Below are 25681 nucleotides of genomic sequence, written 5' to 3' on the forward strand. Positions count from 1 at the left end.
ATAACTGTATATTCAACTTGTCAGGCACCTTACTCAAGTTCATACGCTGCAGTTGTACAATCAAAATTTGTAGGGCGAAATCCTATTAGTAAACTCAACATAATATTAGAACTTTCTCATTTGCAAATGCTTTCAAGTTGGTTTTATTCTGCTCCTAATTTTCAAAACTAGATGCCAAAACGCAGTGTTTTGACTGCGTTTGGTTAGTGTTTTGATTGCTCGTATGTTTGGAAAGATATCGAGGAGCTTCCTTTCTCTCAGGAAGTAAGACGAGATCACCACTTTTATCACTAATAGACTTTCCTTGTATTTTTTCTTTTACCTTAGCCATCCTTCCATAGATTTCGAACCTTTAAGTGATACATTGAGGTAAATTTATATATTAATTAATCATTGATAAAATAATAGAAGTATATGTGAATGACACATGTCGTGTATTCATTATTTTATGTAAAGTATAAACAACTTGGTGATTTAGTAGATAAGTTCCTTTTTCCTCTGAACAAACTAGTGTATATATAGAAAACAAATGGTGAGGTTGTGAGGTCAAATATCCCTTCCTACTTGACTCTTTTGAGCTTTTTTTTCAAAGATAACTAATAGAGCTAATTAAGAAAGTCCATGTCATATAAATGTTTGCGTGTGAACCCAATTATTATTGTACATTAACTTGATGTTGTTATAGAAACTTATAAACTTCAAATTTGGATCCGACCTGTACATACACGACATTGTTTATCAAAGGTGCGTGTGTGAACAACTTGATTATTAGGTAGAAAATGACAGAAAGGGTCCTCTATATTTGGAGGTAATTTCAAAGTAGTCCCTTAAATTCGGAAATTCGAATTAGGTGTGGATGTGTTAAATGAGTATTAATGTGACATTTATACATGTGAAGTCCAATAGGGATGACTATGGGTGGAAATAGTTGTTTTGGAATCAAGACGGATAGTGAGGTGCAGTCGATTCGATTGAATCGGCCAAGTTTTCAATAGGTCTGTCTTCCAGTCTGGTTTCGTGAAAATCCGTTGGGAATTTGAGAAAACTTAAAACATGAAAGTTGTAGATCTTTTGAAATACCTTTCCAAGATATATTATGGAGGCCAAACGGATCTTTGTGCAAGAAGTTATGCACGTTACAAAAAACTACACAGAAGCCAACATGAGCCACCAGCGATGGCCATGTGTCGCGGGCCCAACACGGGAAATCATTCTCTCTGAACTTTGACCTGTTGGGGGTCCCGCAATGGCCATGTGTTGCAGGCCCATCAATGAAAAGGTCGAGTTCCGGTCAAAAGTCGAATTTTCGTGTTTTAACTCATATTTAATCTTGGGGTTATTTCTCTAACACTGCAATTGCGAAAAATCATTCTAAGGGCAGAGAGAACAAGTCCCAAGCCTCAAGAACCCTCCAAGGTAAGTTCTATGATGATTCTAGGTTGAAAGTAAGTCTCTAATACCCTTCTAACGTGATTAAATCCTTCTAACCCATAGAACCTTGATTGAGACGTTGTCGTTGGACGTGGAAACCTTAGATTCGAATTCAAGGAAATTGAACATCAAAAAGGTAATCATTTCCCCTTCTAATCATTTGTAGTTGTGAATTGATGAATTCTTGGGAGATAAGTTTATGGGTTTGATAAAGAGAACTATAGGAACAATTGTAGGGTTTTGGATTGTTGACTTATGATTGTTATAATCATATGAGTGGTGAAGAATGGTGTTAATTCTATCTAATTGAGATTGTAGAATCACCTAAAAGCAAGAGAATGAGAATTAGGTGAAGAAAACACCATTAATGAAGGTTGTGGAGCTTTACGCCCACTAAGTGTTTGATAAAATGCTAAGATGGCCAAAGCATGAGTATTATTGCTAATATTGAATCCCTTTGACTTGTATTGTTATAGATTAAGGTTGAAAGGGTTGACAAATGTTGTATTACACTCAAAGGACAGAATTAAGGTATGTGAGGCTAACTCTCTATGTTTGGGAACATTAATGATTCTCCCTACACTACGTTTCTTTTACGATGTTATAAATTGCCTCAGAAATATTGTTAAGCTTAGTTCCTTGAATAGTTGCAGAACTTCTATTCTCTGGTTTTGTAATTCGTTCATGACTTTCATGCCGAACTTGTGAGCTCAGTACGTGATCAATATAGACTTGTGTTTGATACCTATAAGTCTCAGTCTAGAATACTCAGCATGTTTATAAATAGTTAAAGCTTCAATTTTCATGATCAGTTCATGAATACATGTCTCAGTGAGTCATCACTCAGTATGTCAGTATTGTACTTTTAAGCATTATTCTCAGTTCTTTTATATAAATTGTTTAATATTGAACACCTGTGTTTTGGGCCTGAGGCCACAGTTATGTATATGTATACTTGGGCCCGAGGCCACCAATTTGTGCACATATATTGGGCCTGAGGCCACAAATTATCTTTTCAGTTAAACAGGTGATTCTCCATTCAGAACAGGAAGTATTCATATCTTTACTTCTTTGTTCACTTCAGTTATCAGTTATTAGCTCAGTTTCAGTTTCAGTACTTACAGTTCTTTCTTTCAGTTGCTTTACATACCAGTGGAATTCAAATGTACTGACGTTCCTTTTGCCCAGGGCCTGCATCTCGTGATGCAGGTAACGATTTACAGGACGACGAATCTGCTCTCTAGGATTTCCAGTATCAGCTGATTGGTGAGCCCCCGTCTTTTGGGGCATTATCATTATTTTTGTTACACCTTGCACTTTCAAAGCATGAGCATGCCACGTACGTCACCGTTGTAATGGAGTATTGGAGACGTCCCATGAATTTTTGAAAGGTACAAGCCATGGGAAGTACGTAACAATGGGTAAAGGATGAATTGCGATCTCGTAAGTCGTAACCGGAAAGGACAACCTTGAAACATAAGAACATGCCCATTATCAAGTATAATAAATGATAAATAGTATGTAGGGAGAGTTTTGGAATATTCCGGGATCAAGCAAATCCAAGAAAATAGGTTTGTCGAAAATTTGAAAAAAGTTGGCAGAATTAAGGATAAAATTTTGGGTCATCTTTGGCAGGGTATATCTCCAGGTATATGAGGAAGTTTAAGGTGTTTTAAAAGCCTAAAATGAATTTCTTCGAGTCTAGTTTCCAACGCAAAAAACCTCTCATCGACAGGACATCGGAGTAGAGAATTATGGACGTTACAAGTTCGGCTGACAAAGCAGAAACGTGTGCTACAATACTGTTGTAGTAACTGCTACAGTGCCACCTACTTTACCCACCTATAAAAGGGTCAAGACCCCATTTTTCAACTCCAAAAACAGATCCTAAATCCCAGCACACATATAGGGGAAAATATGTCATAAAAAGTGAGGGTTTGAAGTAATTTTTGGCTAATCAAGGCTCGCGTAACGCATAGTTACGGTTATAATATCGTTTTGTGGTGGATTTCGGCTTGGATTCAAGGTGGATATTGGAGATATTATTGTTCTAACAAGGACAAGGTATGAATCTGTCCTTATTGGTATTAATTTCGGCTTTTTTACGGAAATAAAGTTATTAAATAGTAGTATCACAAGTTGGTTAGTTGAGAAATTTGGAAAACATCGTGTGGGATGTTTTAGGAAATATATTGGTATGGATAATGGTCTTGATGATGTTGATATTGTTGTTGTTGATTGGTTGTTGATATTATGATTTCGGGCTAGGCATATAAACAAGGGAGATGCTGCCCGAATTTCAGCAGATTCTAAATGGATTTAAATTAAGGGTTTTAGACGAGCGTATGACGATGAGCCTAACAATAGTATGAATGGTTGTATATGTAGATTACGAGACTACGAATGATCTTAAGTGAATTGCAAGACAGGAAGTAAGTTGGTGTAACACCCCGCATCTTGGAACTAAGTCTAGGCTCATATCATTAAAGTTCTAGTGGGTTGATAGGCCTATTTCGGGCAGCGATAACTACTTGATCCGTTGTGAATCTGGAAGAACTTCCTTGGTGAAAGTTGTAGCCCTATTAACTAGCTTTCCAACGGTATATTATGGGGATTAAACGGACATCTGTGCAAAGGGTTATGCCCATTTGACCGAGGCCTGTTCGCTGGAAAATTCGTCTACGTTACGGTGACGTTACGGACCGTAACTCGTGTTACGGGCCGTAACAGTGAGCCGTAACACGGACGAAATTTCCAGAACCTCACTGGAAATTCACTCCAGGATACGGTCCCAAGATACGGTCCGTCCCTTCGTGTTACGGACCGTACCTTGTGTTACGGACTGTAACAGTAGACCGTAACGCAGGGAAAATTTCCAGAAACTTTCTGGAAATTTTCATCAAGGTACGACGCCACGTTACGGTCCGTACCCTGTGTTACGGGACCGTAACATGGGCGTGTTTTGGTCCGCAGTTGAGTTTCGGGTCAACTGACTTCGGGAGGCCATAACCCTATCGTAAGTTGAGAATATGGGAAAACTCAAAGAATGAAAGTTGTAGAGAATTGAAATACCTTTCCAACCATAGGTTGTGAGTTCACAGGCGACGTCGGGATAGGGAGATATGGACGTTTTAAGACAGAACAGTCCCGACCCATTTTCAAGTTGGGTCAACCCATTTTCCCATTGGTATATAAAGAAAATGATTACCCTAGCAGCCATTATTTCCCTCATTTTCAGATTTTTAGAGAGAGAAAAAGAAAGAGAGGAGATCTAGAGAGAAGAAGTGGAGAATCAACCAAGTTTAAGGCCCCGAATCCCAAAGTTCGTGAAGGATAATTTGTAGTACAAGTTGTGGTCGTCATTTTAAGCTAAAGATCGGACTTGGGGGTGTTGATTTCGTGGTGACCACCCAAAAGGTAATATTTCTACTCCCTAATAACTTATAATTGTGAATTGATGAATTCTTGGGAGAATAATAATTGGGTTTGTTGAAGATGATTATATGAACTATGCTAGAATTGTTGGATTGTTGACTTGGGATTGTTGTATTCATATGGTTGATGAAGAATGATGTTAATTACATCTAATTGAGATTGTAGAATTAGCTAGAAGTAATAGAATGGGGATTGGGTGAAGAAAACACCATTAATGAGGGTTATAGAGCTTCATGCCCACTAAGTGTTTGATAAAATGCTTAGATGAATAAAACATGGATATTGTTGCTAATATAGAATCCCTATGGCTTGTATTGCTATAGATTGAAGTTGAAGGGATTGAAGAACATTGTGATAAGCTCAAAAGAGGGAAGTTAAGGTATGTAGAACTTCCATCCATATGTGGGAATCTCTACGTTCTTCCCCATGATCCGTTTCGTAAAATCCATGAAGTTCAAATCCTAGGGCATTAAACCCAACATATTGGTAGCCCGTAATTATGTATTTATGTACATGAATTTTGTATCTATATTCGTTATTGTATTCCTAATCTTCCATTACGGTTATTAGGAATCCTAGCTAAATCCATGAATTATGAATTCTTCCTCATGCGTTCTCATTATGTTTATATGAAACTTTATGATTTCATCCAGCAAGTTACAAGCATGTTTTCAAGACAAGTATATATATATATATATATATATGATTTCGAACTATTGTTATTACTCATGAACGAAAAACATGTTTTGCAAGACTATGACAAGTTATCTTATGAAACTATATAAGCAAGTTATGATTCATGAAAACCATGTACAAGCAAGTTATGATTCATGAAAACCATGTACAAGCAAGTTATGATTCATGATATACCATGGGCAGCAAGTGCCACTATTTTTCATGTTCATGTTTTGGGAGTTGCATTAATTACCGAGGAGGGCTTCAGATAGCCTGAAACTACGTAGCCACCGTAGGATGAGGATCGCTCCACCCATGTCCCGGACGATCTCTCATAATGATTGGATCCTTTCATATTTTATCAAATCTCATGTTCCCTGGCAAGGACTGAGTGTTCTGCTGGCGGGACGCAAGCACCAGACCATGGATCGGTTATAAGTTATTGCTCTCCCTACTTATCATGTTTTTACTGATGTTATATATATATATGCATATGTACTCATGCTCATGTTCATCTCCAGGTTTTCAGTTTCAGTTCTTATCATGTTATTCCATGTCCCATGTTATTTCTTTCAGTTGCTTTACATACCAGTACATTCAATGTGCTGACGTCCCCTTTTATTGCCCGGGGGCCTGCATTTCACGATGCAGGTACGAACTTACAGGACGACGCCTCTGCTCATTAGGATTTGCACATACCAGCTTATTGGTGAGCCCCATCTCATTCGGGGTTTAGACATTGTATTTTCCTTATTTAGTTTTGCATCTAAAGGTATGCTGGGGGTCTTGTCCCAGTAAGTATGTTTTCCAGTCAGACTCATGATAGAGGTTTCATAGACTAGACAAGTCAGTTATATCATGTCAGGCATTTGGAGTCTTATAGCCATTTTGGCTCACTCATGTTTAAACAAGTATTTAATTAAGTAATATGACTTACCATGTTTTATAAAGGTTCATCATGCATTCACGTTATATTCCGCTTATGTTATGTATCATGATGATTCAGCAAGCCATGTGGTTCGCTCGGTCACATGCAGTCAGGCACCGAGTGCCGTGTTACGTCCAGGCCATGGTTCGGGGCGTGACAGTTGGAAGTCGAGAAATTATCTTCCAGGTATGTTAAGGCTAGTCCTTTTCTTTCAAAAGGCATGATCCTTTTGTTATAAACCTTTGTGTCATACCCATAATATCCTTGGTTCCACAAATGCTAGAAGTCCATGAATCTCATAATCCTTATGATGTTGTTGAGCTTTTAAATGCATGATTCTTTTCCTACCAACCCATGCATGAATTCCATAAAAATCCTTATTTCCAAGAATGTAGAGATTCATGACTCTTAAAGTTTTTATGATGCTAAAGATGAATAATTTTTTTGATAACCATGACGATGATTATGAGAGATTTATTTATCAAAGCTCCAAGGCATACGGATTTCATGTTATTATGAGATGATTTTATTCATAGAGATTTCCAAGTACATGAGCTTTATATTATTATGAGATGATTGAGCTTACTTTACAATTTCTTAATTTCCTTCATTGTTGGTAATCTCACCTTATGACCCTTGTTCCTTCAAGGTGAGATAAACGATGATGATTGATCCATAATAAAATCGGAGACTGCCGACCTTACGTCACTCCGATATAGTTGTGGCTTTTGATTGGGCTCTCATGCATGCTTTATATATATGTATGTATTTTCTCACACCGCGCTATAGTCGGCCGGGCATGACACGTAGATGTGCACACCACTGCAGTGGGCATGTTATGATATTGCCCCGGACGCGGGCTAATGATGATAACACCAAGCCTTAATGGCCGGGCATGATACTATATATATGACACCGAGCCTTAATGACCGGGCATGATACTATATATATGACATCGAGCCTTAATGGCCGGGCATGGTACTATATATATGTATAAGAATATTTTTTTTAAAAGGCTAAGCATGCATGACACTGCCTTATGAGGCATCCAGATGTACAAATTATCTCTCATATTCCATGTTATCTTTCATATCTATATCATGTTGTTATTCATGCCTTATATACTTAGTACATTATTCGTACTGACGTCCCTTCTTGTGGACGATGCGCTCATGCCCGCAGGTTGGCAGGGAGACGGATCAGACCCGTAGGTGTTCTATCAGCGAATGCTCAGGAGCACTCCACCTACTTTGGAGTTGCAGTCTATTTGATATTGTCCTTACGATCATTTGTAGAGGCTCGTACACGTGTGTGTACAGTTAGATATTTTATAGCTCCACCGGTTCATATTGTTGTATAATATATTGGTGGCCTTGTCGACCTTATTTTGAGCTCTTGATACTTTACTGTTAGCCTTGCCGACTTTATGATTGGCAAACCTGAGCCATAGACTTGATGAAATGAAGTGTTCAACTCTTTTGCTGATCTACCTAGCAACATCAAGGGCCTGATTAATATGGACAGATGGAACCCTCAATCATTTAGGATCAAACAAGCAAAACCTTCTCAAATAGTGTATGATCCCCCTTGATTAGTCTTCTTTCTATTATGTTTTGGCTATGTTTAATAGTTTAGTCTCATCTCAGTGATCATGCACAAAGTTTGGGATGCCAAACTCAACACTGTAACTTTTTGTACATAAATGATCAAAGGGGACAAAGTTTAACCAAAAAAAAAAAAAAAAACTTGTAAATGTGATTTGGATACTCAGGATTCTCGAACACTAAAGACTGTGCTCAACATATACTTTTAAAATATACAAACAACAACAATAACAATAACAACAACAACAACAACAACATATCAGTGAAACCCCACAAAATGGGGTTTGGGGAGGGTAAGATGTATAAGCAGACTATACCCCTAACTTGAAAGATAGAGAGACTGTTTCTAGTTGGCACAAGGAATATTTTTAAAATATTTATCTACAAAATATATATTATTTAATCTGAGATACATATGTGTCGCACATACTAAAAATTTAATACTTTAGTTTAATATATAAATTGCACTAACTGAGTTGATTTTTCCTTTCCCACCGTAAATTCCCGTGATTAGTCTTAACGGAGTAATATATTACTCCTTCTGTCCCAATTTATGTGGTATTTTTTATTTTCTGAGATTCAAAGTGCATGAACTTTGATCAACATTTTAAGATGTATTTTTTACCAAATTGATATGAGAAAAGTTGCAACTTAATACTTTTCATGTAGTTTTCAAATATAAAAATTTTAATCTTAAAATATTGAGTTAGTGTAATCTAATTTAGCTTCAATGTTTGGTCAAATTGACTCTCGGAAAATGAAAAGTGATACATTAATTGGGACGGAGAGAGTAATATTTTCCTTGTATAGAAACGTATAAATACCGGTTGAATTCTTACCAAATTTCGTTCTCTTCCTCCTCTCTCCAAAACCGCTTTGCTCTCTGTTTTTTTCTTTTTCATTCCAAAAACTCTTGATTTTCACTTAGGGTTTTTTCACACACAGATAAAATTATATATGTATGGACGCAATAGTGAACAAAGCCATTGAAGAACTCTGCATACAATGTTGCAAAGGCAGTAGTAATTCAGTTCCTATTAGCAATCTATGGCTCAACTTAAAACCTTACCTTTCAAAAAACGGAATTCCACTATGTGATGACGTAAAACAAGCAGTTTTGTCCAATCTTATTAACATTCCAGGTCTCGAATTCCAATCTATAGACCGCAGCATTAGAGGCGGATCTAGAGTTTCAGGTACGGTTCCTGCGAGCCCAGTAGCTTTTGCTCATACCCTGTATATGTATTAATAAGGGAAATTTTAAAAAATATACAGCCCAACATAAAATATTACGTCACGCAGCCTTATATACAATATTATACCTGGGGAGCCTCCCTACCTCCCAAGGTAGGGGTAAGGTTTGCGTAAACTCTACCCTCCCCAGACTCCACCTTTTGGGATTATACTGTGTATGTTGTATACCTGGGGAAAGCATTATACATAATGTAACCTTGTATAAAAGTTTATAATAGTGTATAAAAGATGTTTATACAATAGCATGGGCTAAACTGGGTAACAAACTCAAAATATGGGCTACATAACGTAAATATTTTCTCTCAATAGATATAGAGTGTAATTTTCCCTATTAATTCCATTAAAAATTTATAATCATTTGATTATGAACCCACTTATCATTGTAAGTTAATTATAAACTATTATAGGAACCCTTAAATTTTTGTGCAATCTTATTAACATTCCAGATCTCGAATTTGAATGGAAAGACGGCAAAACTAATGATTTGGTTAAGTGTGGTGTGGAAGAATGGGAGAGATTGGATGATTTGAATATCGTTGTGCCAGAGAGTATGCTTGATAACTTTAGTAGGATTCATGAGGTTGAGGTTTCCAAGTCTAAGCTATCTAAACAAGAGTTAGAAGCTCTTCATCTACGGAAAAGAGTCCTTCAACGCATCGCCATTGCAAGGTTTGGTTCATTTCCTCGATCTTTTCCTGTAATTGAGGCCAATTCAACAATTTAGGTTTAGTGAGTTTTGAGTGATCGAAATTTGGTCTATTTGATATATATACATTTGTTACTATTATTATAAATGTATATATATTTAATGTAACAACAACAACGACAATAACATACCCAGTGTATTCCCACAAGTGGGTTTGGGGAGGGCAGAGCTTACGCAGACCTTACCCCTACCTCGTGAAGATAGATTGGCTCTTTCCGAAAGACCCTCAAGTCAAGTAACACATAACAATGCAGTTTGAAAAAAGACAATACAAAAGTAAAAAAGGCATAGCAAATAATAGAGAAAGCGTAACATGGCATTTAGAGCAAAGTATGCGATAACCGAAGCACAAGAAACAACAAGTAGTAGCAGAAGTATATATATGCAATGTGCAAGGGCAAATTTAGGATTTAGAGTTCCTGATGCGGTATATAACTACACTTAGAGTAGGTAACTCTATTAAATATATAATCTTTAAAAAGTTTTCATTTACTTAGACAATATACATGGTTAAGATAAAAGAATTGGTTCAGATGATGGATCCTGCGAAATTAAGATAAGGAAAGAAAAGACTTCTTAGTGAAGCATACTTGGTGCACTCGAAGACCTCGTTTGGGTGTGCCTAGTTATGGATATTCAACATAAGGGCAAAATTAGAGCTTTTTGAACAGCTTGAGAGATAAAACTTAGGTAAACTTGTAAAATACAATATGTTCTTTATTACCCCCGGAATCCTATTTTGAAAATGGTGATATTCAGGCCAATGTGTGCCTCACCTCGACTATTCTATTGTATTCTTCCACCAAGTAACTCTACTTTTTCAAAGGTTAACAAATAAGAAGAGATTACCTAGCTTTTTTGCCTCTATCAAGATTTGAACCTTGGTCTTACTGAACCTGTCATGCTAACTGTGAGCAGAAGCAAAGTAAATATTTAGAAGCTTTTTCTTTTTAATTTGTTTTTTGTTTGACCTCGACAACTACAAGTGTATGTGCCCCCTACTCGGCATATTTAAGTTGAAGAGGCTTCTTTGTCTTTTAAAGCAAGTAACAAGACATTGCTTAACTAATTTGCTTATCATGGTTCCTTGTGCATTGACAGAGCAAATGGAATTACCCAGAGTGAGCTTACCAAGGAATTCAACACTAAAGCCAATAACTTCTTCCACATATTGAAGGAGCTTCAAACTCTCGGACTGATTCTGAGTCATCAAGTAACAGTTTGGGAAAATGAGACATCCAACGATGGAAAACATATAAATAAGCATATTTCTACCAATATGCTTTATCTAAGCCTATATGGAAAGCATTTGCGCTGTCAACAGAGACTTGAAATCAGAAAGAGAGGTTTGATGGCTGATGATAGAGAGAATGTGCTTATAAAAGATGATCTGCCCAGTTTGAGAGATATCTGTAATATTCTTGAAAAAGCTAAGGGGAAGGTCTGGCGTCTCTCGAATAATTGTTGGTATCTTAGGTTTTGTGAACATCACAATCCTAATCTTCTTTAAACTGTTTCATCTTTTTAGGTTCTTCGTATCTCAAATATTAAAAAGGACCTAGGTTATCGAGATGCTGCTGGACATAAAAGATGGGCAAATGTAAGTCTTTATTAGCTAGGATGCAATAAATTGAAATTCAAGCAATATTTATGAGTTGTACTATTTGTCTGATACATTTTCTGTCAGATCTTGCGCAAGTTGACACAAGCTCAGGTTGTGGAGGTAATTGAAGTAAGTAAAACAGTATCAACCAAAGATGCTAATAATATTTCGTTGTCTTTAACTGCATGTTGCACTTCTCCATCTTCAATATGGATGATACTAATTTCATTTTAATCCAACTTCTGGGGTTTCTGTTCTATGTTTTATTAACTGTTATACTTAGTTTCCTGTGTATCCAATAGCAGCATGAAATTTCAATGTGCAAAAAAACTTCTAGGCTCATCATTGAAGTAGTAGTTTATACATTGATATTAAGATCATCAAGGGGTAGAAGAAAAATGAGAAATGAAAGAAAGATGTAAAGTCATGGATTATGGATAAGGAGTCTATAATACACATGGTGTTTTATACATGCTTTCTTTTTGTTTTTTGTTTTTTTCATACTAGAAATTAATAAGTAATGACAAATGCCTTGTGAAAAAAAGTAAACGCAGGGGAAAATAGCTTGAAGTGAATTGAAGGCAGAGGATGTATATAGTTTGATTATCTTGTCCTGGTGCTTGGAGGGAAATTCTTTCAGGTTCATGTAAGATAGATGACTTGTCATGTATAGTCTTGCGAAAATAAACTAAGTGACGGGCTAAAGATTTCATTAACTTTTCCAGTTAAATCAGTAATTTTATGAATGGATTGATCAAAAGTGCTACTGATCGAGTAAGTAGTTTGGGGATGTTACATCATTGATATTAGCAAGGTGATTCAAATGGCACTTAACTATACCCAAAAGACCAAAATATTCTCATTCATTTTTAATAAAAGAGAATTTTCCTTAAAATTATTGCTGTTTTCATTTGGTAATATCAAATATGATCTGCATGTGGACTTTATTAATTAATTTATTCACTGTTCACAGAAGGACAAGTTTTTGCGTCTTTTAAAGGCATTTTCACCAATGCACTTCGATACTCGCAAACGTCGATCTGATGACCTTGGCCAAGAACAACCACCGACAAAAATAGAAAAGAGAGATCAGATTGGCCAACAGATTGTGGAGCTTCCCATTGAGCCTCAGACTTGTGGCATAATTCATGCTGAAGGATCCAGAGAGATCAGAGATGTTGAAGTGTGTAAAGTTCCTATTGTTGATATTACCATCTACCACTTTCATGGATATATTATTTGAATTTCAACTGCCTGGATCTTTCGGAATTTCTTCCGTAACGGTTCAGATATGGTCTTAAGAAGTAACAGTGGGTTACTTTGCTGCCATTTATGAGTATGAGTTTTTGCTGTGCTTTATATGCCATCCAGCTGTTTTACATCCTTCTTATTTAAGAGAAGTGTAGGAAGGATTATAAAAAGAATAATAGAGAGTCGACTCTGGAGAAAAAGCATGAAAGATGCTGCGGTTCTCTTCTCCGTAGTCCTAGTTAAAGTCTGCTTAAATAGAAATATTTTTACTTAATAAAGTCTGTTGAGGATAACTGCTAAGATCAGACCTCAATTTGGGGCATAGATGCCTATACTTAAACCCTTTAGAAACATGACAACTGCTACACCTTTAGTTTGAATATCCCAGTCTTCAGAAGTTGATTTCTACTTTGTGAAATTTATCTTCTACCTTCTTGTCAGAACTCAAACTTAATATCCTTTGAAATATGAAATGGTACGAGAATACTAGTTGTCCTTTCCACCCAGTACATTTCTTAAGATTGTTGAATTAAACTACAAATTCTTGCATGAGGCACACTATCTCACGGATTCCATATGCCACTGTGTGATTTCTGCCTCTGCTTTTATCTGGATGAAGAAGGTTGTTTCCAACTTTTCTGTGGTTATCAGTCTTTCACCTTCAAACATAAGAGAGCAAAGACCAAATTATTTCTTATTACTTTGAGGCAACTTATGCATTTGTATAAACTTCACTCTTTGTTTGGTTGTGCGTTAGGATAGTATGGATATTTCTGGGGTAGATTTTACATGCTGAAGACATCTGTAGCAGAGCTTTCAGGGATTCTCATAGGTTCATGCATCATACAGTTATAAATTGCATCAAAGAGGATACAGATCAACTTGGTGTAGAAAACTATTTTTGGTTTTGTGCCTTATTATTCGTTCCATAAGGTGATAAGGATCAAATTCAATTAACAAATGACAAAGTGTGAAATTATTTCAAGAGCATAACTTCTACTAGTAGGGGGCACGTAGTTTCTAGGTGTAAGGATAAACAATGGTTGATAATGATAGGTGAACTAGTATAAGGTTATCAAATAAGATGTGTAGTATTTGAATCTTTATTTATTTATATATTTAGGTCTGTGATAATAAGATTAATGAGTCGAATAATTTCTGATTTAGTTCTTTCCATTTAGGGGTTGTGTTCTGGTTGCAGTAGGGAAACTATTATATCTCATGTTTGCAGTATACGGTTGTTTGTGGCTACTTGGGGTTCAGTGGTTATGGTAGTTTCTCGGTAGTTGGCATGTTTTTACCTATCACAAAGAAAAAAGGTAGTTGGTATGTTTTCTCAAGTATTGTCTGGCAGTGGGAACCAAATTTTTTATATTGATGCACATTCTTAGATTACATTTCTGTACTCAACTTGTCCTGGTACACTTCTCACCTTTTTGTCTTTCTCTATCAAGGAGGTCCAGTATCAGGGAAACAATAGAATGAGCACTGCACATTCTTCCACTGATGTGAGCAACAGAGTTAATGACACAAAAATGCAGATAATGATGCGTTCTTCTGTATGTGACCTTGTTCCTGTAAAAACTTTGGCAACTGAAACAATATCCCCTAGATGCCAAGCATACAAAGCATATCCCAGTCATAAACTGCGAGCAGACTGCGCAAGGGAACAGAGGGAGCACTGGATACTTAAAATGTTGGAGGTATTGGGCATCTTAACTACTCTTTTGCTTCTGCATTGAGTATAGGTCTATAGATTTCAGTTTAGATGAATCAACTCGAGCTATTCTTCTTTGAGCAGGAGGAGAAATTTCTTATAAAACCTGACTTACAAAGACGACTTGAGAGACTTGAAAAGGGCAGGCACACATCAATGGATAAAAAGACCTTAGAACGCAGTTTGAATAAGCTTCAACAAAAAGGACACTGTAAATGCCTTGACGTTTTCTTCCCTGCCGTCACAAACTTTTGTGAGAACGCTAAAAGGGTCGTGGTTCTGCACCCATCCATTTATGGGTTATCTCCTGCACTGTTGGTTAAAATTTATGATAGAATTAGGTCCTTTGAAAGGGAATTGCGTGGAGCAAGCTTTTCTAAGTTTCAGAAGGGCGATGCACTTCCGATAATGTATGATGTGGGCAGAGGACAACAAAGAATAGAGATGGATGTCCAAGATGCACTAGTTAAAAAGAGTCGTGGGAAGAAGTCTCTGATGGAAAAAATGGCTCGTGCAAAGCTTCTTCACATCTATCTATGGGAGTATGTCAATAGTCTCCCTGATAGTGAAGATACTTCCTCATCTGGTAAATACGGTTATGATTTAAAAAATGATGACAGCAGTTGCAAATTGGTTGATATAGGTTCAGCTATCGAGGCCATGCAGCTTGAGCTGTTCTTACAAGTTTCAGGTTCTGCTCAAATGCATGAGAATGTGTTTGAAAAATGTGGGGATTATTTATGCCGTTCTGGTATTCCAATGAAGGACTACACGTGTCTGAAAGATACTCCGTCAATCAAGGAGCTCTCACTGTTGATTGCCGTTTTACAACGTTTTAAGGTATAATAGAAAATCATCTTTGAGATACTTGATATTTAAGTTCTAACCCTTATTTTAGCATATGCAACGCTCTCCCAAGTGATACAAATCTTGTGGTCCATTCTTTTCTAACTAAAAAAAAAATAAAAAAAAAATCTTATGTATATGTAGTCTGATTCCGGAAAATGATTCGAGTCCAGGATTTGGTCCATTATCTTGCTTCTATCCGCCAAACATAATATTTTTATTTCCTGGGAGAAGGATCCCAAATTGTTTTAATAAAATATTAAGAAACACCGAGTTTTTTTTTGTGGAAAATTTGCACAAAAACAAAAGTAGCTTGTTTTGCAATTTGTAGAAATTGAGGATTTTGATACCATGAATAGCTATAATATTGTTGAGGGAGTTGATTATGATTGAGTTATCACTCTTTCTTTTCTTTCTTGTTTTGGCAAGTAATGAAGTAGTTTCATCTTTGTTGGCAGTTGATCCGCCTTGTTTGTGGTGAACATACGGTAGACGCCACTCAGGTGACACAAATCACTCTTACTCATGCACTAGAGCTTAAGCCTTTCTCTTCAGCTGCAAGATCATCTTCCTTTCATGGTCCAGATTCTTGCCATCAAGTTAGACATGATTTTGTTCTTTCAAATAGAAAAGCCGTTGATGAGTACTGGAACACTTTGGAGTACTTTTTGGCTGGACCTAATCCAGAAGCTGCTTCAAATGCTTCCCCAGGAAATGATGTTCCTGCTGTTAAAGAGGTTTGATATTGTAAACACAATTTGCAATTTTGTCCTTCTATTGTTCTTGGATGAAGATGTTCCCCTATGGAAATGATGTCAATGTTGATCCTTTGGATGTTCATCTTGTAAATACTTTATAGGGCTAAGAAGCAGCAATAGGGCTCATTTTGCTATATCTGCACAAGAGCCCTCTTCTTCAAGCTTGAAGACACTTTACATCCTTTCTCTCTTTCTTTTCTTTTTCATTTTCTAAGCTTAATGTGTTTATAAGATTTTATCTTGTGGCTGGACCAAATAAGTTTGAGTTTCAAGAAAACGGCAAAGGTGTCTCGAAATCATTAAATAAAGATTGTCACTTAGCGTTATTATGAAAAATTTACACCCAAGTTATGCTTTTGGGGTTTGCAAGGTGGTGTTGTTTTTTTGTTTTTTTGTTTTCGTTGAAAATATGCTCTTCCTGCCTTAAATCTGTTAACAGTATTGTTCAAATGAAGTTAAAGATCAGCCAGCTTGTCTGCCAATTGTGCTACTGCTTAGCAGTTAACTTCTACCTTTAAAAATATCAGTTTTATCGAACTTAAGCATGGTCACTTCCTTTCTAGAAATTGTAAGCATATTTGAAATTGCTTTTAACGGATTATGCATATACAAGAAGATGTAAGTGATAGAGAGAGGATATTGAAAACTGAGTTGAAATAAGAGGAGCAGGCCCATTATCTACCGAGTTTTTAACCGTGCGCCAATTGGCCCTCGGGAATTTCTCGGTTATCAAATAAATAAATAAATAAATAAATAAGAGAAAGAAATAAAAGCTTAAACATTATTTCATTTTATCCTGCATTTACATATTTACGCATTTTTATTATGAATGATTTAGAAGACACAATGTACAGGTACTTCAGCGTTTTCACAATAGGAAGCAAAAGCGTCTCTCTAGATCCCAAGGAGTTTTAAATTCCAAATGGATGGTTCACCTCATAAAAGGACGAAATAATTCTTCACGGAAAAGAAAGAGGTCATCAGGCGGAGTGCCCTCAAGACATGTAAAGCTACGCACTTCAGATGAACAACCAAGTGACAAGAGCACATGTGATACTGTTGAGCAGTTCCCTGATGAACAAAATGCTTTCGTGGTTTCTCCAGGGGACATTGGATGTAATTCTCAAATAAATTGTGTTGGTGATCATAGGGAGGTTACCGAAGGGATAGAGCAATGGGAAAAAAATGAGGGCAATCACTCTTCCATGAAGCGAAGTGATCTCTCAAGTCTGAAGCCAACATGCAGAGCAATTTTCTCCTGGACCGAAGATGCAGACAGGTATTTGCATGTTCATTGTAGATAAATGATTTAGAGGTAGTTTATGGAGTAACACATTTCAGCTTCTTGTCTATTTGGTCTTGTTCTGAAGTATATTTCTGTGGAATATCCTATTTGCATGGTCTGCTATGAATCGTCATGCAGCAGGTGACTTACTGCAGCGTACTCAGCATATCTAACATATCTTAATAAATCAGTCTATTCTGGATCTTAACATATAATGAATCTATCCAGGCAATTGGTGATTGAATATGTAAGACTCCGAGCAGCCCTTGGGCCATATTCTCGTTGTTTTAAATGGGCCTCAGTCAAAAACCTTCCAGCATCACCTGATGCATGCAAACGTAGAATGGCCATTTTGATGAAAGGCTGTATACAATTCAGAAGTGCTTTAATGAAACTCTGTAATGTAGTCTCAGAGCGTTATGCACTGTACCTCCAGAACAGGTCCTTAGACTGCGGTGATTGTGAAGAGATGGTTCAGCATGATGCCTCAGAAGATTTGAATCAAGGTGTCTCTGACAGCCCTGAACATTCTAGAGAGGCTGCAGAAGAGCGGTGGGATGATTTTGATGTCTACAATGTAAAGGTTGCCCTAGATAAGGTGTTGGAATGTAAAAAGATGGCTAAGTTGAATGGTAGCAATGGAGTTCAATCTGCCAATGCTAATTCAGATCTCAGTATAAATGCTGAAAGACCTGTGAGTCCTTCTGATGTTGCAATACGTCATATATGTGCATGACATTTTATGCTTGTCCAAGTTTGTTATCTTCTATTTGCTATCTGCCCAGAGTTATTTAATCAGAGGTTTGACTCCGTAAGTTTAAGTTTGATATGTGAGCCATAATGTCCTCTATCACCTTGGTTGCCCCTCACCAGTAAAAAAAAAAAAAAAAAAAAAAAAAAGAAGAAAGAAGTTCACCAACTTTGAGGAAATGAAAAAACCAAAGGAACTCCAGATACGTAAGTAGAAAACTCTGAGGTCTGGACCCCTATTTCTATTTGATCTGTCCATCTGCGTGGGGAAGTGTTGGTCAAGTTTTTGCATATAAAATCTAATTTCAATCTGGCAAACTAGCTTCCCGCGGTTAATATTCTGTTTATATTCCCTGTCTCCCCCTTTGTGTCTGCATGTCTGTTGCATGATTATCATTATGTTAAATTACAACCCCCCCCCCCCCCCACCCCCAACCCAAGAGTTTTGACAAGATGAAACAAATTCTCAGGAGAAAAGCTCGCATTGGGTTCCTAAGAGGTGTGGTCATCCTTTAATTGAAAGCAGCAATATACGCAGGCAACCATTTGAATCAGTTGCAGTTGCAAACGCAGTAGAGCTATCAAAGTTGGCAGTCCTGACCACCTCAAGATCTCAACTGGTGCCAACTTCACTTGTCGAAACATTTAAGCATTACTCGGAGCATGATAAAATTCTTGCTTTCAACTTCCTGAAAGAGATGAAACTGGTAAATATTTTTTCAGGTCTTCTGATTATATACCCATTGCACTTCCTGACCATATTACCACTTCGCATATATACCTGGCTGGCTGTTATCATCAAGTGGTTGAATGGTTAAACTGGGAAAACAATCAACGTATGCAGGAACTCATGATATTTGAATTTTAAGTACTTCCGTTCCAATGTATGCAAAGACCCTGTATTAGTAAAACCCTAAATTTTCTTTGCACTTCTAAAATAAAGATTCATGTTGAAATTCTAATTTGAACTATGATCTGATCTTATGCCTAAACTCTGAGCTGATCTTATGCCTATTGAACTAGCAATAAAAACATTATGATAGTACTTTTCTTTACTCTTAGCAATACAATATGGAAGTGAAATTGAGTTCGTGACTTTTGTACTAGTCAAATAGTATCACAATAATTGCAAATCAGGAGAAGCATTTGATCGTAAAAGATGCAAGAAATTAATATCAGTACTATATATTTGAAAAAAGATCACGCCTTGTTCATAGGCTGCAGCATTAGCGAGACATGATTTGAGCAAACATATTTTACTGCAAGTTCTTATGTTTGTTCAGTTGAGTAAAGGATTCTACAGAGGGGTTAACTATATCTGAAAGTGAAGTGTATACAATAACGGAGAAGTAATATATGTTAGCTGTTCAATTGTGTCTATGATTCTTGGATCTTTTCAACAGGAGAATTTAGCATTATGGCCAGTATTCCTATCTAGATTTTAACAAGCATGTAGCTGTGTCAATACAAATGCCCGTTTGTATTATTAGCTCACTTTCTTGGATAGTAGTTTGCGGGTGAGACCAAGTTGGTCACCTACTTCTTTAAGCCGTTTCCTAACGGTCAGATGACTCAGTGACTTTGGTATATAAAGATATATGAAACAAAGTGCACATTTCATTTTATCAGTAGCTGCATCTGCAATTCTTTTCTCCTTATTATACACTTCCAAAATGTCCTCACTTCACCTTTATGCAGCTCGAGAGTAGAGCCAAAAATCCTGTTGCGCTTTCTGGGAAATTCTTTGACAGTATGTTTTCATCTCCATTTCCAATCAAAACTGGAGAACAAGCAGCTAAATTTTCAACCTGGCTGCATGAAAGAGAGAAAGAGATGGTGAATGGTGGGGTTGTTCTTCCGCGGGACTTGCAATGTGGTGACGTCTTAAATTTATGTGGTCTATTGTCTTCAGGAGAACTGTCAATTATACCATGCCTGCCAGCTAAAGGTGTTGGAAAGGCGAAGGATGCCAGAACTCTCAAACGTAAAAATAATATTACTAACTTTCGTGATGGAAGCAGGGGTAAGACATACAGAATTGGTGAAAGTGAGGCTCGCCGAGCAAAGGGTTTTCCTGATATTAGTTTATCCTTGAGCCGTGCAACATTTTTCAGCAGAGAAGCCGTAGAATTTTTTAAAAATGACGAGAATCAGCCATTGACACAAATTGGTGAAGAAAATCAAGTCAAGATCATGTCAGTTCTTGAATCTAGCAGCAGTGCATCTCACTTGGAAGGAAAAAATAATGTAGAGGAAGCACACGAGAATGGGAGTTATGGAGACACAGCAGTATCTTCCAAAGAGTTGCTATGGAAAGCCATGGCAAGCTCTGCTGAACACTTCTGCTCTTTTTCTTCTAAAAAAGAAAGTTCTGCATTTAACCCAGAGCTCTTTAGGTCTTTACTTTTAGCCATTCAAAAGGCTGGTGACCAAGGTCTAACCATGAAAGAAATCTCAATGTCTGTGAATGTTCAGGGTATGCAACTCTTCTTTTTTCATATTACTTTTCTATTTGTTTAAAATATCACAAGATTGATGCTATGAGTTTTTGTTTTTTATCAGGGGAAAAGATGCTGGATGTTATCGTCGACGTCCTTGAAACTTTCGGACAAGTATTAAAGGTACTGTGCTTTGTAGTTGCCAATTAATTTATTTTCCTAGTGGTGATATTTTGAGATTAGACAAGCAGAAAAGAAAGTAGACAGAGAAGTAATCTCTCCATCCCATTTTAATGGACCTCCTTTCTTTTTGGTCAGTCTGGAAAAGCTAGAACTATTTCGACAAATGGTAAATTTAAGTCCCACCAAAAATTCATACTTGTATAGGTTTATTATTACTAGTTTGTATTATTTCAAACTTGATGTGACATATTTTCAATTAACTATTCCAGTCTATCAAAGTTCAAACTATTATATAAGCACTTCTCTATTCACTTGGAAACATATTCAAGCATGTTACTCTCTTAAACTCCACTCGGGTCCGTGTAATGCTGTTTCCATTTTTATTGGTAATAGTGTCCGGAAAAATGTCCCCCTCTAGAGAGTGGATAGATCGTAAAGGTACCCAAGCTGTTTAATGAGGGTTGAGTCAGAAAATAAGAAAATAGTACGTTTGTTCAATGTAAGCTAAGTCGATGCACTGGTGCTGGTAAATGTGTTATCCACCAGACATATTCGCGTGATTGATACACATGAGTAGTAGAAAAGGTGTAAGTTGGCAAAAGATGGACAACTTGACATTTATCTGATTTTACGATTGATCCTTTTTCGCGCTCCTTTAATCTTTGGTAAATGGGTAATGGTTTTTCTGTGATGCCACAGAGAGAAGATATGAAAGGATTAATTAGGGAGGTTTCCACTCTTTGTAACGCCTATAATTTCTTTTTATTGTACCCTCCATGCAGGTCAATGGCTATGATTCTGTTAATGTGGTTGATTCCTCATATCATTCCAAATATTTCTTATCAACCGTACCAGTTAATCGACTAGATTCTTTGGTCACTCTTGCGGGAGCTGATGATGCACAGAAAGAACTTGGTATGAATGCCGAGTTCCATAATCCCACTAATCGAGAGCAACCTTCTGAACCTTTACTTGAAAGGCAAAGCACAAATAGAAATGATTCATTGGAGTTCCAAACTGCAAAATCTCATCCATGTAAGCCAATATTGCCTTGGATCGATGGTGATGGTACTTTCAACAATGGTGTCTACAGAAAACTTGTGTCTCGTGTTTTGGGTATCATAATGCAGAAGCCAGGGATTCTAGAGGTATGAAATTTTTAAACTTATCGTATTTTATATATAAAATATCGTGCATAACAATTAATGACATGTAGCTGTAGACCATTTACATAAGTTATTTTGGCACCGTTAGATCATATGGATAGAAGGTGATTACTGCAGTCATTGTTTATGATCAAGTTGTTCTGATATGAACTTATAAATACATAATTTTTGTTGCAGGATCATGTTATCGACCAGATGCTTGGAATGAATCCTCAGGTAAATATCCATTTATAAACTATCCATGAACAAACTATTAATCTGTGCCCCCAGTATACTTTTCCCATTGACTGAACAAACAGAAGTTACCGCGCGAAAACATCATAATGATTCCTTCATCTCACCTGAATTTTCAATTTATCAAGACTCACCATCACCTAAGGATATGATACTGAATTACATTGTCACATTTCTGATATAATAATATCTGAGGACATTTTCCACCTTGCCCACCAATAATGAATGTAATTTGTTCTTGTTCAAAACTTATCAGTCTTAACTACGTCTTCTTGCTCTCTAGTATTTGTTGCTATAAAGAGGTTTGCAATCTAAGTTTAACTTGTACTAGTTTTTCTCCCATTTATCTAATCTTGGAGCTAAGTATCTGAGAGCTTATAAATTGTACCACATCTGACGTTCACGTTCTTTCCAAGAACTTCTGTATTTCTGGGATTTGCACTAAAGTAATGTCTATCGTAGATTGCTAACTAGATTTACTTAGCTGAGAAAGTATAAGTTTTCTTTCTTAGCGACCACAAAGTGCCAGACTATGTAATATTGTATGCAAACTGTAACTTAGCATTAGTACATGCTTCGAATGCCTCTGAGAAATGTTAATATGTTGCTTTTTGTCTTAAAGAGTTGCAGAACTTTGTTAGAGATGATGATTCTGGATAACCATATCGTTGTGCGCAAAATGTCTGAAACTATAGCCGAGCCACCTGCCATTCTCAGTGGCCTTCTTGGAACACAATTCGTGAAGTCAAAGCTTATTCTAAAACGACATCTCTTCGCGAATCCCACGAGCACTTCCCATTTGTAAAGTTGGAAATATTTATCTGTAAGTATAAGCAACAATTCATCAATGTTGTTATAATTTAAAGTCTTAAAGTCTTTTTTTATTGCAGAACCACAAGTCTTTTTGGATGCTTATTGTGTACATTTTGGTGTTTTAAAATCTCAAAAGGGGAAGCTAGAGATGCATTAGTTTATCATTTTGTAAAGCTAATATATTGTTAAGATTGTAGATTATTAGTGCCATACTGAAAGCCAATGACAAGATCATAGTGTGCATGAGAAAACTGTATGAAAAGTTTTCTTGTAGTAATGAGCGGTAAAAGAAGGAATTAATTACTTTGGAAATAATACTTGGTTCAAGAGGAATATATAACCTCACACAATCACCAAAATTATAGATAGTATAAAGGTCAAACTTAGTGAATTGAAATATGTGTTATTTTTAAAGAACACTATCCGTGGAAGGTCTTAACTGATTCAAAATATTCTGTGGCAACTACTTTTTATTTTAGAAACAATAGAAAATGTAGTTTTGACTTTTTTTTAAAAAAAAAAGAACATGAAGTAGAGTTTGCATTGAGTATAATTAAGACAAATACTTTAAAAAAACACCAAATGTATTATGCTTCTGTGCTTATTCTTTCTAGAGATAATTATTTGGAGATACCCATCTATCTCTATCATCAAGCCATGAAAGTTCAGATCTGGCTGTCGGATCAGTTGCTGCAGTCATCTGTGCCTTTGCTTTCTTCCCCTAGGTTGATCTGGAAAGAATGAAATTTACTAGTAGTTAATGTTTAAGAATTCTTCACATTACTTATGTGCGTATATGATTTTCTACAGCTATTTCACTTATTCGTATCCTGGGGAAGTCACTCAATCTAATGGGAAATTCTTACCAGAAGTCAGTCAGTCAAAAAATGGATATATATCATGTGTGTGTATATATGTGTATATATAATATATAGTAATGTATACCACTGTAGTATATGTAACATTTATATATAGCTATACAGAATAGATACATTATTTGTACACTGTAACTTAAGTTGGTTTCATGTGTTTATACAAAGCATATACATTATATTTACAAAGTATATTAATGTGTATATATAGCTATACAGAACAGATACATTACTATACACCGATGATACCAGCGGACTATATCGACTGCAAACTAGATATGTGAGCTGTATATATGAGTTATTTCCCTAACAATACGGACCAGTGGATACCTTTATTTATTTTTTATTTTTCTTTTGTAGTGATATCATATGCAACAACTGTTTAAATCAGAGAAAAAGTAATTTGGGAGGTAGAGATTATGGAATTGCAATAAAATATAGTTCCACCTAGTGCACATGCATACTATATTTTAATAGATACTCTTGTCTCCAATGTAGATATTCATAGATTAATTAATTGGACATCAAACATGTGCACACTAAGTAAAGGAGATAACAAGGAATCCGGAGCCTAAAGGGTATAAAAATACACGGTATAAATCAAAGGGGGTAGCTTTTTATTTACATACCAAAACGGGTATAACGTGGAGCAGTCCACGTTATACCCCAATTTTTTTCCACTGTCAGATGATCACAGAAAAAATAATAAAAAAAAAAATTAAAAGGTATAACGTGGACTGATTTTGTATAACGTGGATCAGTCCACGTTATACCTTTTATCGGAACCAGTACCAAAAAAAAAATTGGCCAACTTTATTTTTTGAAACACTTAGTGTTTTTTTCCATACTTTGACCAATGATTAGTCGTGTGTCAAGACTCCGAAACGTCAATATTTTATATAGAACCTGATATTTTTTTCTGCGTACAATAATGTAGGCTCAATACATCAAGGATACGTAAACGTTCAGATCATCATTTTAGGGTTGAAAAGGTGCCCGAAGTAAGTTTTGTTTGATAAAACTTAGTGTTTGACTGTAAGGTTATTTTAGTCAACTTTATATGTCGAGAAAATTAGTTAGCTTTATTTTCAAAAATTGAAACCGCAGAAGTGAAATTGACATTCACGGCTACATTACCCTGGGATTTTTACGTTGAAATCTATTGCGTATCATCATCTTATAAGTAAATAAAACTAAAAATTTCACGCCAATTTGAGGGAAATTTAAATTTGAATGGGATAAAAGGTGTTTTTTTTAAAATCGGCTCGGCCAAACCGCCGCAAGTCCGCATAGATCTCGAAAAAATACACAAGTTTAAAAAAAAAAAACGCGTAAAACGGACATCCGAGCGCAAAGTTATGACCATCTAAAGTTTGACCACTTTACAATTAGTTTTTCTCCCTATATTTTTTAGAATTATATTTATATTCAAAATAAAGTTATGTCTTGATTAAAAAATAATACGCTTAAATCAAAACCTTAAAAAATAAAACACTTAAACCTTAAACAAAACTTACTTCGGGTACCTTTTCAACCCCTAAAACGACGATCCGAACGTTTACGTATCCTTGATGTATTGAGCCTACATTATAGTACGCAAAAAAAAAAAAAAAAAAACAGGTTCTATATAAAATATTGTCGTTTCGGAGTCTTGACACACGACTAATCGTTGGTCAAAGTATGAAAAAAACACTAAGCGCTGCAAAGAAAAGATTTATTAAAATAAGATGTT

The 25681-nt window shown here is 36.2% G+C and overlaps 1 protein-coding gene across 2 annotated transcripts; it reads left to right on the forward strand.

The window, feature by feature from the left end:
• Window positions 1–8945: 8945 nt before the first annotated feature.
• On the forward strand, window positions 8946–23314 carry LOC132625972 (uncharacterized). 2 transcript variants are annotated; one of them, XM_060340659.1, is made up of 17 exons: window positions 8946–9269; window positions 9774–9996; window positions 11135–11474; window positions 11562–11633; window positions 11721–11765; window positions 12610–12819; window positions 14342–14590; window positions 14689–15444; window positions 15909–16187; window positions 17063–17487; window positions 17722–18187; window positions 18714–18950; window positions 19942–20719; window positions 20806–20864; window positions 21647–22012; window positions 22208–22246; window positions 22887–23314. In XM_060340659.1, the coding sequence occupies exons 1-17, from the start codon at window positions 9035–9037 to the stop codon at window positions 23067–23069; spliced, it is 4962 nt and encodes a 1653-aa protein (XP_060196642.1). In that variant the 5' UTR covers window positions 8946–9034; the 3' UTR covers window positions 23070–23314. The 2 variants fall into 2 exon arrangements, with proteins under 2 accessions (XP_060196642.1, XP_060196643.1); XM_060340660.1 differs by lacking the exon at window positions 9774–9996 and having other exon boundaries at window positions 9152–9269; window positions 22887–23313.
• Window positions 23315–25681: the final 2367 nt, after the last annotated feature.

The sequence above is a fragment of the Lycium barbarum genome, chromosome 2 (genome assembly GCF_019175385.1).
Source record: "Lycium barbarum isolate Lr01 chromosome 2, ASM1917538v2, whole genome shotgun sequence".
NCBI lineage: Eukaryota > Viridiplantae > Streptophyta > Magnoliopsida > Solanales > Solanaceae > Lycium > Lycium barbarum.